Source organism: Adiantum capillus-veneris, chromosome 20, assembly GCF_014529385.1.
Source record: "Adiantum capillus-veneris isolate H3 chromosome 20, ASM1452938v2, whole genome shotgun sequence".
NCBI classification, from domain to species: Eukaryota; Viridiplantae; Streptophyta; class Polypodiopsida; order Polypodiales; family Pteridaceae; genus Adiantum; species Adiantum capillus-veneris.
The window spans coordinates 74,676,185-74,693,694 of record NC_140950.1 but is presented as its reverse complement, the minus strand read 5'-3'; the positions used below and the strand labels follow the sequence as shown (position 1 = coordinate 74,693,694).

General features: G+C 42.3%; 1 protein-coding gene across 3 annotated transcripts in view; it reads left to right on the top strand.

Annotated features, from left to right (window-relative positions):
- The first annotated feature begins 4,912 nt into the window (after window positions 1-4,912).
- Window positions 4,913-17,510, top strand: part of PDE327 (FAD/NAD(P)-binding oxidoreductase family protein) — a 91,357-nt gene continuing 78,759 nt past the window's right edge. For all 3 annotated transcript variants that reach the window (XM_086492583.1, XM_086492582.1, XM_086492581.1), the window contains exons 1-4: window positions 4,913-5,251; window positions 10,477-10,548; window positions 11,422-11,865; window positions 12,154-12,225. In XM_086492583.1, coding sequence (XP_086348709.1) covers window positions 4,952-5,251; window positions 10,477-10,548; window positions 11,422-11,865; window positions 12,154-12,225 — 888 coding nt within the window. In that variant the 5' untranslated portion in view covers window positions 4,913-4,951. The remainder of the gene's footprint in view (window positions 5,252-10,476; window positions 10,549-11,421; window positions 11,866-12,153; window positions 12,226-17,510) is intronic.

Below are 17,510 nucleotides of genomic sequence, written 5' to 3'. Positions count from 1 at the left end.
CGTCTATTCTCACATTAAATGATCAGTTTAATATGAGGAAATCATTTGGGTTGGTTAGATATTAGATTTTTATGACATAGATGATACTAGGTATGGCTAATGGTTTATGGTATTTGTGAAGTTGAGGTTGCATGGGAACATTGTGTCCGTAACCTTGATCTACCTAGATTCTGGCTCTGATTTCCTTGGGTCTCCTCTACTAGGCTTCTTGAGTGCTTGACTCTCTCAATATCCTCTACTAGGTTTGGGTAGGTCCCAATATTCTTCATAGCTTCCTTGGGTTTTGCTCTTGCAGCTCCTCTTGGAGGTTCTCATCCCTTTTGGTTAGCCTTGAAGATACACATTGAATCATTGGTGGTATGGGAGTGGTTTCTTTATGCCCTTCCCTAGTGGTGTCCTTGCTTGCTTCCTCTTAGGGTGATTCCCATTTGGATTTTCCCTCATTATGGTTATCTTAGTTTCCATGGTTTTGATTGAATTTGGATCATCTTAGGGTGATTCCCATTTGGATTTTCCCTCATTATGGATTGAATTTGGATCATCTTAGGGTTTGAATTTGTAGCCTTTAGAAATCTCTTCTTTCGTGTTTTCTTCTTCCTTGGGCAATTGATGCAACATCTCTTTCCTTGAGGATATAATTTGGATTTTGGAGCCTCGATCGTGTGAGTACATTTACTGGTACCATAAGTGTAGTTTGTGGTGTCTCACTCATAATCTTAATTAAGTTCAAGGGTGTGATCTTTGGTGTGTTTGGATTATTGGGACATTGGGCAATCAAATGATCTATGCCACAATGATAACACGTAACAATTGGCAGTGTAGACATGCTCCATTGTCTGGTGTAGCATTCCTTTGCATTCTAATAGGACATTCAGCTACACGATGTGGTCCTCTACATTCATAGCATTGAAGAGGCGGTCTCCTGGCAGTGATGTTGAGTTTGCCCTCTTGCTGCAAGGGTAGCCATTTGATATACATGCTTGACTTGTCTCCAAAGGTCCCCCGTGTAGTAATGGGGGCACTCCTCAAGCGTATTGACTCCATAGGTAACAATAGAGTCTATGTCATCCTCACAATCCAAATAAGCACTAGATGGATCACAACCTACTTGGTTTATAGGGAATGTGGAGGTCGTGGTCCTAGCACTGGAGGTGGTAATGGTGTGGTTTGGACAACATTTTGGGTTCTAGGGACTATGTGCTCTCATGGTTTCTCAGAAGGTGGGGCACACATTGATACAAGAACTTGAGGGGAGTCTGTTAAGGTCAAAGGTGGTCTATTTGCCATTATGCACTTGAGCACTAAGAATCCTTAGCTTGATGGCCATACCCCACATGCATTGCAATTTTGAAATAACTTTTCTCTAAAGGTCGGGCATACATTACTGCTATGTTTACCCAAACAAACTGAGTACCATTGTTACTCCCTCCTTGGATACATATGATTGTTTTGTGGAGTATGGCTATCTTTGAGGCTTCTTGAATAGCCTTGGTGAGATTTGCCAAAGTCATCTCAGATATCTTAAGCTATTTAACAATAGGCTTTATTGTATGGGCTGATTCTCATATAATTTTCAGCTAGCAAACTTTGGTTCAGAAGATACCCTTTTGCAATCATTAAATTGTCTTCTAATTGGATTGCATTGGCAGTGACTGTTTCCCAAGTAGTAATACCTCTAATGACTAGGTCATTGTAGATATCCTCATGTTACAATCCTCTAATGAATCTATCAAGCATAGATCGACTGATAGTTTCAAAAACTGTTGCCAAATCAACTAATGAGTAGGTACAACATGTGTAGGCGCTCTCGAAACCATGTGTGGAATGGGGCTTTGTCATCGTGCTTGCCTACAAAATGGCCCTTGGGTCCCATGCTTGATATGGCGTTGTGCCCAAGCGGTGGTCCAAGGTTCATAGGTGTGGCCCTAGGCATAACGGATACGGGATATGGCATGTTACTATTAAGTGGCACGATTCAACTTGAATAATAGCTTGAATAATTGTGTGTGTGTGTGTGTGTATGTGCACGCATGCGTGTAAGCAAATGGCTGCTACATGCATGTTGGAATCGAGCCTATAACTAGTGTTTCATGCACACTTGAGCTTGAGCTGGTTTTAGTTTGTAGCGTTGTTGTGGAGCTCGATCTCATTTGCAAGTTCCTCTGTGTGTGTGTGTGTGTGTGTGTGTGTGTGTGCGTGTATGTCTCTCAGTCAAGGGAAACCCAACTTGCTGACAGATGGCCTCACCCATCGGCTAGCCATATCGCTATCTTTGGCATCATCTGCATTGCTTTCGTCTGTAAGAGCCAGACTAGCCATCGCACCAGTTTCCTTCTAGTGGCCCTTTCCCAAAATCCAACAAGCAGGTAACATCCCAAGGAGTTTGTTGTCATCCCTCAACTCGATCTCAAGGGGATATGCAAATCCAGCTCGAGTTTTTGACCTTTGTCACTACTCCATATTAATTGAGCATATTACAAGCTACACAAACTACACCTATATTGACCCTATGCTCAACATTACGTAGCTCTATGACAAACACATGCACACACATACCTCTGGATTGTATTTTACTTATATATTAGATGATAAAATATGTTTATGGGTGTAAGCAATGGACGACACTTCTCAATTAACGTGCTATTGTAGGCATGATACCTTACCCTACGAGTCTATGAAAAACCCCAAATTGTTGGAATTTGTGCTAATTTGCATCTTTGCTACTGTGACCTCACCAAGGTGATGCATGCCTAATAGTGCTTAGTGTGTAGCAAAACATAATGGAAATTTTTTGCAAGCTTTCATTTGGGAATTATGTTATTGTGGGAAAAGCTGACTGCTGAAAAGAGGACCAAAGTTGTGCGACATTCATTTAGATTTTTTTTTTGGATGTTTGACTATTGGATTCACCCTCATGATCAGAGTGTTAATTCTACTTTATTGTCAAAATAAAGCTCTATTTTTACTAATTGGGAAATCTCACATGTTATATGTTGGTGCCTTGCTAAGGTTAAACCTTTGCTAGCTAACTTTTTGTGTTTCTTTTGTGTGTGTGTGGTGTGTGTGTGTGTGTGTGTGTGAGAGAGAGAGAGAGAGAGAGAGAGAGAGAGAGAGAGAGAGATTTCATGTAATACTACAAAAAGCACACAGAAAGTTCAATGTAGCCACGAGTTCTACACGAGCTTCAAAGAATTCAAGAAGAGAATTTTAGCAAGGGGAAACCAATGGTGTGCTTGCTTGCTGATGTGTACACTAAGTGGGGGACTCTCTCGAGTCTCCATATGTGATTGCCTTTGCTTGCATCTTGATGGCATGCAGATACCAATGCTCAAATAAACCTATAATTAGTGGACCCCATGAATTTTTTGGGGATTTTTCCTCTAGATTTGAAATTTGAAGGTAATAAGCCTACATATATTAGAGAAAATTTACGTAAAAACCATATAATGGATCTTTTACATTTATAGGTTTTCCAAACATGATTGTATTATTCAATGCTTTAATTGACATGTGTGCCACGGACAATGTACTTTTAAAAGCACAAAAGGTTGACAAGTTTCTTGCTTGGGATGTTGTCTCTCAAATTGCACTTATTGTAGGGTATTTCCCAAGCATGGGGGGTAGACAAAAGCTTTGGGTTGTCTTCAACGAATGTAGAGTTAGGGCTACTCTCCAAATGCATGCATTCTACCGGCGCATAGCATAATGCAAGATGTTAACCTAAGAGAACAAAATGATATTGAGATAAATAAGGGGATGACGAAAATGCTCCTGCAATGTTAAAAACCCTCTTCTTTTTCCCTTTGATATTCCATGTTGGCATATATTACTAAAAAGAGATAGCTCTCCACATGGCACCAAATGCGTTGGAGTAGCTTTGTCAATGTGCTGTGTGGATGAAAAGGGACGTGTGTTAACAAGCCTAGGAGCTACATTGAAGGTGAGGCAAGGGCCGAGTCAACGAGTGTGGCACCTACTATGGAGGGAGAAGATACAAACTATTGCTTTTATGAGCCTAAAATTACCTTATTGTTTTAAATGTTGATGTTGGTATTGATGTAATTCACTACAAGCAAGAATAACAAAGAAAAGGACAAGATGTTCATGTTGGTAGCATTGCGAGACTGAGAAGTTAGTAAAAGAGCTTTCTACACACCCATGCCCATGTTTCGCCTATCAATGCCTTGACAATCATGAGAGATACAAGGCCAAAGACTTCTCAATATGCTAAGGTGACACCTCAAGCACTCACCATAGCCACCTCACAGTGTTGTTCCTCTAGAAGAAACGAAGGGGTAGATGTAGAGACAGATGCATGGAGTCCCTTCAAATATACAATGTAACAAAGCATATGAGCAGCTTAATCTACAAGCATGCATAGTTGATGTATCGTACATATGCAAGATTGGACGTGATACAGAGAGTGAGAGGGAGCACGAGAGCACATGCACGTGCACCGCCTAGAGCAGTGCTATGCATACTGCGGGAGAGAGGAAGAGAGACTAAGAGGAGAGAAGAAGAACGACACTAACACAAGGGGCAAAGGCTCTACTTCCTCCCCATGCGTCCCTCAATGAGCCCATGGGAGCATTATTTCATATAGAAAACCAACCTACTAACAAAATTCAAATTGTTCTTCTTAGATGCACATGAATAGAATTTTTTGACAAATTGCATGCCTTGAGGTCCTCCCCCCATCCCCTTCTCTCTCTCTCTCTCTCTCTCTCTCTCTCTCTCTCTCACACACACACACACACACACACACACACACACACACATTCAAAACCATGGGTAACAGCGAGCAAAACCCGCTATAGGCCTGTCGCGCGAGCTTGTAATTTAATGAAGGTGGATATCCTTCAAAAATAAATAAATAAATAAACGAGGAGATCGGATCTTTTAAGCAGCTCGTACTCGATTCAAAGGAACACTGGTTACCACCACCATCATTATGCAAGTGCTCCAAACCCAGGCTGCTGTAGAGCACGCTCTTCTCCTGAGCAGCTCTTCAGCACCTCTCACTCCAACTGTGGGAAGTAAGAGTAGCTCACATTACGACCTGCGTACTGTTTGCGCAGCCCATCAAATGGTTGCTCGCGGGGGAACCGCTCAAAAACCGACTGGCACCCAAAAAGCAGGGATATGGAGATTTCTTAACCTTGAGGTCTCTGCAGACAGAGACCCTGGAAAAGACGACTACTCTGTGTCTCGACCTCTCATTGAAGCCATCGCTAATACGTTAGCTTGCCCTGTAAGCTATTCTTGTCGTACGTTTTATACCAAGGGTTCATGTCCCTGAAGACAGTGAGAGCCTTTTCATAATAAGATGCGACTTCAATGAAAACTCTCAGAAGTGTTGTTTTATGAATCATGGCATCTTCTTTGTGGACGCCTCAATTTTGTGGTTTTTTTTTTGGGGAGGGAGGGATGCTGCCCGTTAAAGGGATCTTTCTGAAGCGGATGACATATATTTTTCAATGACTTTTACAGCAAAAAGCAGGGCTATAAGGTGGAGCAATCACATAAGAGCTTTCTTGGGTCATAGGGAGTTTTTTGGATGGAAGGCGCACTACATGCACATCCTTCTGTGAGATCTTAGAGAGCTTAGAACCATTGTCTCTTACAGAGTTGGCCTATCCAGTCGTGCATTGCAGTACTTGGATGAGAGGTACATTGAGATGTAATTTTGTAGACTCAGACTTAGTGGACATAACTTGTCCAGATCCAAGACCAGCCCGCTCATAGAAAGACTCCTATTTGAGAACTTTTATTATGCTAGCATGAGCCAGATGATGACAAGGCCATGAGAAATGTCCTCTAGCCATTGGATGGACGTTGTTGTTAGAGTACCCCCAACTAGTAGAGGCCATGTGCTCTTTGGGTTATTGTTGACCACTTGACTAAGATGGCCTATCAGAACCACCATGGAGAGATTCGAGTTGGTCATTGTCTTGTGGAGAATATTTAACTACACGGGGCCATGTTTCTCTATGGGTTATTGTTGACCACTTGAGTAAGATGGCCTATGAGATCCGTAATGGAGAGGTACGAGTTGGTTCTTCTTTTGTGGAGAATCTCTAGCCATTGGATGAATGTTGTGGTTGGAGTACTGCAAACTATGTTGCTCTTTGTGCTATTGTTGCCCACTTGACTAAGATGGCCTATTAAATCCACAAGGGAGAGGCACCAGTTGGTTCATTGTTTTGTGGAGATTTTTCTTGTCATTAAGGGTGATCCTAAGGTTACTGCCAATTTGAATCGATCAGACTTTGTAGAACTGTTTGTGAGCAAGGTGTTTTGTTTTTTCTGTTTTTTTTTGCGGGGGGGTGTGGAGAGGGAGGAAGCAATGAGTAGATTGAAAACGCTAATCATACCATGGAGGATATGCTTTGTGCATATGGTCGCAATTGTCAATCTAATTTTGAGTCTCGTTTTCCAATGATTGAGTAAGTTTGTTTTACAACAATGAACTAAGCATTCAGCACTAGGTATGCCCACCTGCCCACCTATCTTTGGTCATGAGCCAAAACTACTTTGTAGTTCAATACTAAGGAGTGCAAATGCATTGTGGAGCCCACTTTTTGTACGGCTTCTCAAGAGTTTATATGGAAAGCATAGTCAGTTGATTCCAAGTAAATAAGACCTCAAGGTCAAAAATCGAAAAAAAATAGATTTGGAAACGTTAGGCTTTAAAGATAAAGAACTCCACCATTGCAAACATTGTCCTTGAGGAGGAAGGTACCATGAGCAATTGTAGTCTTCATTACAATTAGCACTTGAAAAGAAGGCATCATAATTACCGTAAGGTTGTAGTAATTAATGTCATTTTTTGAGTCTTTTTAAGTGTCACCTGTCATTGTTGATCCTCAATTTTAAAACGGTCACGGAGCAGGAGTAGATAATGAAGAGTACATGAATTGGGACTGGACCATGCATATAGGTAGAAGTGTTAAAGTTCAGGCATCTAAAGTGAACTGACGAGTGTGAACCCAGTATTTATTTTGGCTTTTAGGGATTTATTTCACTTATTTGTTAAAGTCTGGGTAGGGCAATTTACTGAGGTTTCTATATAAGAAACCCTCAACCCCCATTGTATTATCATCTGTTATCTCATTGCCTTGGTTGATTGGCTCTCTCTCTCTCTCTCTCTCTCTCTCTCTCTCTCTCTCTCTCCTTGGTCTACACGCTTCCGCATCGCCGACTTTGACACGGTATCAAAGCTGCACGATTGAAAGACCCTCGCGGAGCGAGGCGTCCCGGAGGAGAAGACGAAGAAGTAACTCGCCACCAAATCACCTGCTGGCTGCCCTGCGTTTCAGATTTCTGCTGCCTGCGTTTTTGGCACAACCTAGCGTTTTTCCATCTGCTGCCTAGTGCTGGAATTCAGCCCTGCCTGCTGCCTGTTCACGCCTTGCCTTCGCAGCAATCTGCCTCCAGCAGCCAGTAGCGTTTTCAAACGCAACCCCTTGCTGCCCTGCCTGCGCGAAGTTAAAACGCTGCCCACCTGCGTTTTAAAACGCAGCAATGATTCCCCCGGTTGAATAGGAAGGCGAGCGCGGCAAGTGCGGAGGAGGTGCAAGGTGGAGGAGGTGCCAGGCTTTGAAGCGGTCGGGGAGCAGCAAAGGAGGGTGTGGACAACCAACTAAAAGCTATGGAGAGCAGATCAACCTTCGAGTTAGCGGCCTATGCACCGGCACGGTTCTCAAGGAGACCACCCAACTGTTTGGCTCGACATTGTGAAGTCAAAGGCAAATGGGCAAGTTTGATCGAGGACAACGGAATCGGCAAGCTTGACACGGATGGCAGTACCAGTACTCAGTTAGCTTAGTTAGCTGCCTCGGTACTTGAGAGGTACGACCAAGGTCATGATTGTGATTCGACGCTTTGTTTGGCTCGGGAGTTGGAAGCCAAAGGCAAAATCAAGAATTCACTTGATGACAAAGTCAAAGGCAAGCTTGACAGAGATTACGGTAATAAAGTTTTGACATAAGAGATCAGCATGGCACACGTGGCGGTGCCACAATCAGATTTCTAGTCAAAGAGAAGGTGTCACCACTAGCTTCAGCCAGAGAGAGACTTGTGAGTGGCAGAGGGGTAGGCAGTGCTCCCTATGATTGATTTGGACCCTTGTGTAGGAGTTCAAGGCACATGCATCTGGCAGGGAACCGATCAGGTGTATCAAAGACACTATGGATGGGCGCGCCAATTCATTGTTGTTGGTAAGATCATGGACAGGATGTGTTCCAGAGTTCATTATCTTGGAGTGTTATATTTTGGACGTGATATGTCCACAGTTCACGAATGGAGATTATTAGATGTAGTCTTATCTGCAGTTCAGATTTTGTACAGAGGCAACCAATGCTCAAGATGGCATTTCTTTCAGGTACAAAGTTGAGGAGAGCAACACCGAGGTGTATCCAGTAGTCTGCAGCTACTGGGGTGTCCATGGTAGCTTCTTCATCTACTTGGTTTCACTATTGATGTCCACTATGAGCTGCAGAGAGGGTGTTAAAAATTTAGGCGTCTCAAGTGAACTGACTAGTGTGAACCCGATATTTATTTTGGCTTTTAGGGATTTATTTCACTTATTTGTCAAAGTTTGGGTAGGGCAATATATTGAGGTTTCTATATAAGAAATCCTCAGCCCCCATTGTATTATCATCTGTTATCTCATTGCCTTGGTTGATTGGTTCAATATCTCTTTCTCTCTCTCTCTCTCTCTCTCTCTCTCTCGTGCTTTCTCACCTTGGTCTACACGCTTTCGCATCGCCAACTTTGACAAGAAGGTTTAAGGGTTTGGGAAAAAAATTATGATAGAGAAGGGTAGTTATGAAGTTTTGTTAGTAATAGTCCAGAATATGACTTCCTGTGATGTGTAGTGGAAGTGATATATGGTAAATGCTCAGGACGAGTGCTCAATGCGTACTCAAAGTTCCTTTTATTGCATGAGAGAGTTCCTTTTACTTCATGAGAGAGATGTGCAATAGACTAGAGAGAAGAGAATGATACTGTGAGCGAAGGTTTTGTGAGTGATAGAGAGAGAAAAGACTAACACCGGATGGGGTCCCAAACTCCCTTCCAAGGGCCCCCCTCTCTAAGACGCATGTGCCAGCTTTCGTTCACCGCATCACTCCAGGGGGGATTTGTTACCATATACATGTGGTAGTGATGTGTGTGAACACACTAGGACCGCCGGGGCATTTTTCCCCTCTTTAGGAGGTTTTTCCCCCGTGCATTGTATATACGCCCATCACTCTAGGGCTATCTATCTTTCCATTGCACACTACGTAATACACTCTCTGTTGTGTGTTTTGAGCTTCCTTTGTCTTCTCCAAGCTGTGTGCGTTTCTCTGCAACCCTAATTCCAACAGAACTTTGATGCACTAAGATCAATATCTAGTCATCTCATCTAGATAGAACTCTTGATGCACTAGGATAACATTTACATCTTTGTCCACAACAAGACCTCGGACGTAAACTCAGATTTCAATTAATCATTTAGCCATCTCATCCAGATTTCACTGATCTCTAGCGTCTAGATGCAGTAAAATCATCATGTCAATCATCAACATCACTCCTGCCGATCATTAGAGACAAAATGTTGTTGACATATTACCTCTCATACTACAAACACACGGTTGCAAGAGTACATCAATCAATCCGCTCTAAGGAATTCCAAATTATAATCTTGCAAATCAATCAAAACCGAAACAACAAACACTTGAAGGAGAGCGCACCCCACAGGTGACAGTAGACAAGAGAAACGGAGTGGTGGAGTTTGACTCCCAGCAACATCGGCCCCAAAGTCTGGCTCCCCTTTCCGTACTTATTTTTATATTATATAATCCAAAGAGTATAGGTGTCGAGGAGTCACTTCGCAGTTGTGCAACTATGCATTGCTCTGCCTTAAGGCTCATGTTTAAAGGCAGTGAGGCCCAAAAGCAAACTTGCTAAAAACAATTGTTCCAAAAAGCTGGCGACCCCAAAAGCTTTCGCTTCAAAAACCCAAAGGCCCAAAGCATGGCAACTAACTGCTTTCATAACTGTTGCAGAAAAGCAAACCTGAGCTTTCGCTTTTCCTGCCAGAAAATCCGGGTGCCACATCATCTTGTCTTGGGCTCTCTCTTTTCCAGTTGGTGGGGTACAGTCACATCATTTTGTGATAGTCTGTGTGTGTCAACCCTAGATGTCCACCCATCTCCCATATAAGAGGAGCCCATTGTACTCTCTTTTTCATTGATGAAACTTCTGGCTTTGTCTTTACATTACGAATGGCTCACTCCCTTATCCACCCTAAATCACCTCACATAAGAGTTACATATTTATCAATGTGTATACAGGCCTAGTAATTTGTCAACTAAATGTTTAATATGTTTGAGCTAATCCGGAGCATGTGTTAAAGTTGTTTCTATCCATGTTTAGTGCTTGTAATTTTGTGAGTATGAGTTGATGTTTTTTGCATTTTTTCTGTTCCAGGTTGATTCGCTTCCATCTTCTGCATTGAATGTTGTTCGCAAATCTTTCGATGCCCGCAAAGTTGTAAACAAGGTTTGCCTTTTAACAATATTACTTATATTTAATTTGAAAGCTCAAAGAGGAAATATAACCTGCCACAGTATTCTTAGCCTTTTCACTTTCACTAAATATAAGCTTGGGTTTTGGAGAAAGAAATTGTAGGGTGTCTGCAAGTAGGGCAGGTTTCCTGGATGCATTTTCTAGTGATTCGTATTTTTAAGCATGGTTAAGGGAGAGCTACATGATGGTCAACCATTTTGAATGTCCATTGAAGCCTTGCTGCAAGAGATGGTGATTCAATTATTGGCCATGCAAGCTTGTTTTGGTAACCAGAAAAAGGAAGGAAGGAAGAAAGAGAGGGATGATTTTGGGGGAAGGGACTTGGGAGGCCGGGGGGAGCTCATCCTTTGCCCCTTTCCCTGAAGGGTTGTCGTTCTTGCAGTTATTAATCTTCACTTTCCTATTGTTTATTGTTAATGTTTGCAAGAAAACAATTTGTTTCTTAGTAGAACAGTGCTTAAATTGTTGCGTGAAATCTGACATTTTATGTTTTGACTAGGCATACTATTCCCCATTTTTTTTCACACATGATGTTTTAGGATGTGCGTTCTTTGTTGCAGAGTGCCTGACTATGCAGATTGTATGATCAAGTGAAATCATGCCAGAAGTATTGGCAGTTGGTGGGGAATCAAGCCTGTGACACAGCTGTGCTTGTATTTTTTTGTACACATATTCTGTTGGGTGCAACAGAACCCAAATAGAGTGTTGGATTAGGCTAACTTCCAGGCTCATTCAAGAACTTTCTTACCAATTTTTGGTGTTTGTTGTTTATGTCTCTTGTTGTGGTATGGGGTTTTATGGGTTGATGTGTGTCGTCTCATCAAGGCTAGCTTTTATTGCATCCAGGTAAGAAAGGATCCGAGGTTTGTTTATACAGTGGACTTGCATATTGATGAACTTCAAGGTACATCCTCTACAGCTGGTAAAGTGATCCAGTTTTTGAAGAACAGGCCTGGTAAATTAGAGTTCATTTCTGAAGATACAAATAGAGCTGATGTGATCGATCTTGTAAGTCGCTGCAAGATTGCATCCTTGGTAAGCATGACAGAGAAGACAGAGAATGCTGAAGATGATGGTCTGAGTGCCAATGTATCGCATCACAAACATGCAAAGATAACAGTTGTTGGAAGTGGGCCAGCAGGTCTTTTTGCTGCTCTTGTACTTGCAGAAAGTGGAGCAAAAGTAATTTTAGTAGAAAGAGGGCAACCGGTGGAGAGCAGGGGGCGTGATATTGGACAGTTGATGGTCAGAAGAGTACTTAGGCCGGATAGTAACTTCTGCTATGGAGAGGTATACTGATCCAACCTTCAAAGTGCACCATATGGATTTTGAATTCTGTGTTTGTTCAGTTTCTCATAAAGCTAGTCTTACTGTAACTAATCTGCTGAAATCGTCTCTGTTGAATCAAACGCCACCTATTCCTCCCACCAACCTTCTTTTCTATCGTTTGCTGATAGCTACAGGCTGGGCCCTTTAAGGACCCAACCTGGATTTTTTTTTTTTTGAACTCAATGCAGTGGTGCTTTTGCATTAAATTATGGAGTTCAAACTTTATTTAGAGAAGAGGTAATCATGCAGGGTGGTGCAGGTACCTGGAGTGATGGAAAACTTACAACTCGAATAGGCAGAAACAGTGATACAGTAAAAATGGTAAGAAACAGTGATACAGTGATTTTATTTGTTTGCCGGTATCGTCTCTGGTTTTCCTGGTTATTCCTTGGTGCCAAGTGTGCCCCCTTTTTAGAAGTGAAACTGTTTTTGGTGCAAGGTACTTTCCCTGGTTTTTGCTTTTCTTTATCACATGCAAGGGTCCTGTTTACTAGAAAACAGTATCGGCAAGTGATGATTATGATGCAATACAGGCTACAGAACAGGGTTTTGTCACAAGGTAGACTTTCTATTTGTAATGCACAGCAGCACGTAGCACTAGAGATGCTAAGTAATTGAAACAATAGAAGTGCTCCAATTAGGCACTGTCAACAGAACATGATTGTTTTGGCAGCATGTAAGAATTCTAAGTTGCTCTTTTGTTATTCGAGATTCTTATTTATGGCCCCTGACGAATCAGCCTGGGATCCATTACTGTTGTGGCGATGGGCAACAAAATATTGCGATTGGATGTTACAGCAGTAATGAGGTTGCTTGAACTGCCTATATCTCAAATGTGAGAGCATCCCGTGCCACCATCTCGCTTTCCCTGAGGTGTTGAAGGGGGCTTTCTGGGTTTCTATTGAGGCTAGGGTGCAAAAGCTTGGGGAGCAAAAAATGTTGATTTATCTAATCACTAGTTAAAGTGCTTGCAACATACACAATCTATTTGAATTGTCAATGGATTGGGGCAAGCATAGCACTTTTCTCGAGCTGGAAATTTTGAGGGAACAACACCAAAATATTAAGGAAAACCAACAACCTTCTCCCATACGGGCATTTTTACCGGCTCAAACTTTGATAGTCATGCATGGGTGTCCATCATTTGTGTCCCAAAGTGCGATGAAAAATGCTCCAAATGCTTATGCTTAGATTAAGGCTGTGAGCATAAGATGTCATAGAATCCATGAGCAGCGTATTATCACCATCGATACAATGTGGTCCCCCTCCCAGTTGAGAACTAAGCGGACACTTGCATTAGGCATTTTACGAGGAAAGAATAAAATGGTATCGTTTTTGCAATCGCACCAAAGACGCAATCTCGGGGAGTGCAAAAGTGACAACATGGCCCGGAGGAGCTTTATTAACCTTTTCTCATGCATTATGAAGCTTGGTGTTATATGCAGCGCAAGTGACTGAAGGTGATAACTCAGGATGAGTGCTTAGTATATTCACAAGGTTCCTCTTACTTAAATGAAAGAGATGGGCAGTTCTCCTAGCGTTTTCTATTTTCAGCCATAAGCCTTGCAGATCCAAGAACCCGCATCTCAACATCTAGGACCATTGTATCAGCATTCGTGCAATCTAAAGCAAATAACTCTCTAGCGATAGAGAGGGGGGCCCTTGGAGGGGGGTTTGGGACCCCATCCGGTGTTAGTCTTCTCTCTCTCTCTCTCTTCCACTCATAGAGCCTTCTCTCAATATCTCTCTCTTCTCTCTCTAGTCTTTTGCACATATATCTCATGAAAAGAAACACTCTTATGAAGTAAAAGGAACCTTGATTACGCACGGAGCACTTATCTCGAGGATTCACCATCAATCACTTCCGTTGCACATTATAATGGAATTAGAATCTTTACTCAAAACCTTTACTTTACAAGGAACCTTCACTAACAATATCGTTTGCTCTTCTCTCTCTTCCTTCGAGTGCACCCCTTCGCGGCCTTGTGCTCACACCAAGGTTGCTTTTTCCCACCTGATGTCGATTAGCCTGCCGCAATGTGTAAGGTCTACTCTCTATGAGTGGAAAAGAGGAACAAGGGGAGGTTGGACAAGCCCTTATTTTTTGGGTTACTTGCCACTCTTTAGAAACACAGATTAGAGAGATCCAAGTGATCTTGGGTTAGGTACAATCTCAAACAAGCAAAATTTTTTCTGTGGTTCTTAAGACAGAGCGATGAGGATAGGAGTGCACGATGGACTAAGGGTGGGAGGGATTAATAAGTCTGGGCAAAGACACGAGAATTCTTTGATAAAATATCTGAGAGAGATTCTTAGGTTCCTTTCTTGAGTAATCATAGCGAACAGTGTCAAAGAGCTTTGATACCAATGTGGGAATCTCGTTATGTCTTTTTCTAATCGTATTTTGCAGATAGGTGTTTGAATGCGTAAGTCGGATGAGGATTGCAAGGAGACTTTCCTTTTTGGTTTGGAGGAGTACATCGAATGCAACGTGAAAGTCTTACGACCCATTGAATATAATGACGCGTTAGGATCTCGAGCAAGAAATGAAGCACAACAAAGGTGAGCCTAAGGAGAACAAGTCTAGTATCCCGCAAAACCAAGAGAATTAGCAGAATGGTAAGAACAATGGTAAGTACCACATTACCTCTTCTTCTCAATCTTCCACTACACCTAGAGCAAAGAACTCTTCACCTAACAGTGATAATAAAGGAAAGGCTAAAACTCAGGAAACCCCTAAGTTCACACCTTATGAAAGATCTGCATAGTAGGAGGTTGGTTAAGTCTTAAAGAAAGAACCGAGTATGGAAAGGAAGGAGATGTTTGAAGTGTCACAGTAAAGGTCACATGGAAAGAGATTGTTCTAAGAAAGAGCCCACAACACCCACAAAACCCACATCTTCGGTTGGTATCATAAACGAGCAAATTAATGTGCCTCAAGTTTCTAATGATCATCTAGATGAGTCTCTCATTAAGTGTTATGGTCATGTAAATGGTCAACACATTGTGATCTTGTTTGATTTTGACAGTATTTATGATGTGATTAGTGATTCTCTTGTGAAGAGGGCACGCTAAGAAACTATTCTAGCACTTTCCATTGCAGTTTCTAGCTTTGCTTTGGGCATGCACTCTTCCATCACGCATGAATGTCTTAATGTGTCAGTTTGTGTGTGTCACGTATGTTTTTGTCACAAGTTTTTTGTTTCTTCTCTCTTTGGTTGTGATATGATTTTCAGCATTAAGTGGTTTCGAGAGATTGATCCACAAGTTAATTGGAAAGCAAACACTCTCACCATCACTCTCGAGAGTGCCTTTCCCGTGGTCATTCGCGGTGTGTAGAGCATCTCTTTTTTGTCATTATTCTTTCTCCCTCGGCCAACATCTGCAAGTTGGCTCCATTCTTTAGGGTTTTGACACGTCAGCAGTTTGGACTTGGAGCTCTTTTCTACCAGCCTCTTCATTTAAGAAGGTCTCGTTTATAGAACAAATTGAGCGGTTTTGTTGCGGACTTCCTACAGAGATCCGAGACGACTACTTAGAACAAAAGTCAAATTCTATTCAAGAATTGATGGGTCATGCGAAACGGGGTTTTGCGATACATTCGGGCAATCTGACTTACCCCATTGATGAGATCTTGACTCAGAGAACCCAACAGACTTCTAATAATGAAAGTAGAAAGAGAAACAGCTCCCAAGAAAAGAAAGACAAGGATTCACGACCCCGGCTCACTCTTCGACAAACTACATCAAAGAGAGGAGGTGTTTTGGATGCGGGGAACATGGACACGTCTCCGCGAAGTGCCCTAAAAAGGCACAACAAGAACAGAATGAAGACAGGCCAGAGAGTTCGAGAGCAACTGAGGAAGGTGGCAGAAAGGCAAGATGAAAGCAGGACTGGTTCCAGATTGCATGGGTACTGACCCAAGCACGATTGATGAAAGTATAGAACTTTGTCGAGCTTGGGACAAAGTGAAAGATCAAGAAGCCCTCATTTTCTTTGATGGAGGAGCCAAGGCCAACTTCATTTCACCTGAATTGGTGGCGCAGCTCAAGATTACACCCGATCGGATGGGACCACAAGCAGAGGCAGTTCTAGCGGCACCCCGACGGGACATAGCCATTACACCTGTCATTGGCAAACTTCGGTTGCATTGTCAGGGGTATTTGGGGCACGAGGACTTTTACATAATGCCCTTGGAAGGTTGTGATGTTCTCCTTGGAGTCCCCTGGTACCATAAGAACAACGCCGTGGTCGATTATCGAACGAAGAAAGCGACATTGACAAATGAAAAGGGCCGAAAAATTGTATTTGATGTGAAATTGAAGGGTGAGTCTCTCCCTATTGTATCGGCTTCGCTGTTTCAAAATTAATGAAATCCAGTTTGTTTGTTTACTCCATCTATTTGAAAGAGTTAAATGATGAACACATGACAAATATGTCTGAACTTGATAAAGAACGCCGAGATTTTCTCTACACGCATGTCGATTGTTTTTTTGAGGGCATGCCAGGCGAGTTGCCACCATCTCGTCCTGAGGATCATACTATTGATTTGATACTTGGAAGCACACCAATGAACCGGCCACCTTACCGTGTGAGCCGAGCCCAAAATGAAGAGATTATGAACCAAGTGAAAGACCTCTTGGAAAAGGGTCTTATCCAGCCGAGTACTTCACTCTACTGCTCTCCGGTGTTGTTGGTTTTAAAGAAAGACGGGTCTTGGAGAATGTGCATTGATTATAGGGCTCTCAAGAAAATCACCATCAAGAACAGATTTTCGATTCCGAGGATCGATGATATTCTTGATAGACTACAACGATACTCTTGTTTCAGCAGGATCGATTTCAGGATCGATTTGAAAAGCGGATATCATTAGATCCGAATCACTCCGGGAGATGTCTACAAAACAGCTTTTCGAACGAGCTTTGGTTTATATGAATTTTTGGTGATGCCTTTTGGCCTTACCAATGCTCCAGCGACTTTTAACCGAATGATGGATAGGATTTTCAGAGAGTATAGATCTTTTGTTGACACTTTCTTTGATGACAGTATAGTCTTCTCCAAGGATGCGGTAGAATATAGACATCATCTGTTATAGATCTTTCAGGCATTGCGAGATCACACATGCTGAATTTGGCAGCTTTTGAAGCTTTTGGGGCTATTTGCTTTATTTAAAAGGCTTTTAAAATTGACTGATTTTGGGGCTCTGCTTTTGGGCATCCCTTGTAACTTATAAATAAGTGGGCAGGGCCCTCACAACTTAGAGCATCTGGACGCAGAGTCTGAGAGTGAGAACCCTCCCACTCTTGTACTTTGAACACAATTAATACAAAAAGAAGTACCGAAAGGGGCGCCAATCTTTGGGGCCAATATCTCTAGGCACGGAATTCTGTGGGGATGTGTCGAATCAATTGTGAATTGTGAACTATTTTGAAGTGAATCTCTGTTGTGTCGCGGTAGAATCTTGACTTGGAGTGTCCAAGTTTGTTACAGTGGTATCAGAGCGCGGCCGATTTCTCTTCTACCGGGAAATCCGATTCTTTTCTCGCAACACTGATGGATTCCAACAACGAACAGTTGACTTCTCTCCATCTTGGTATGCGAGAAGA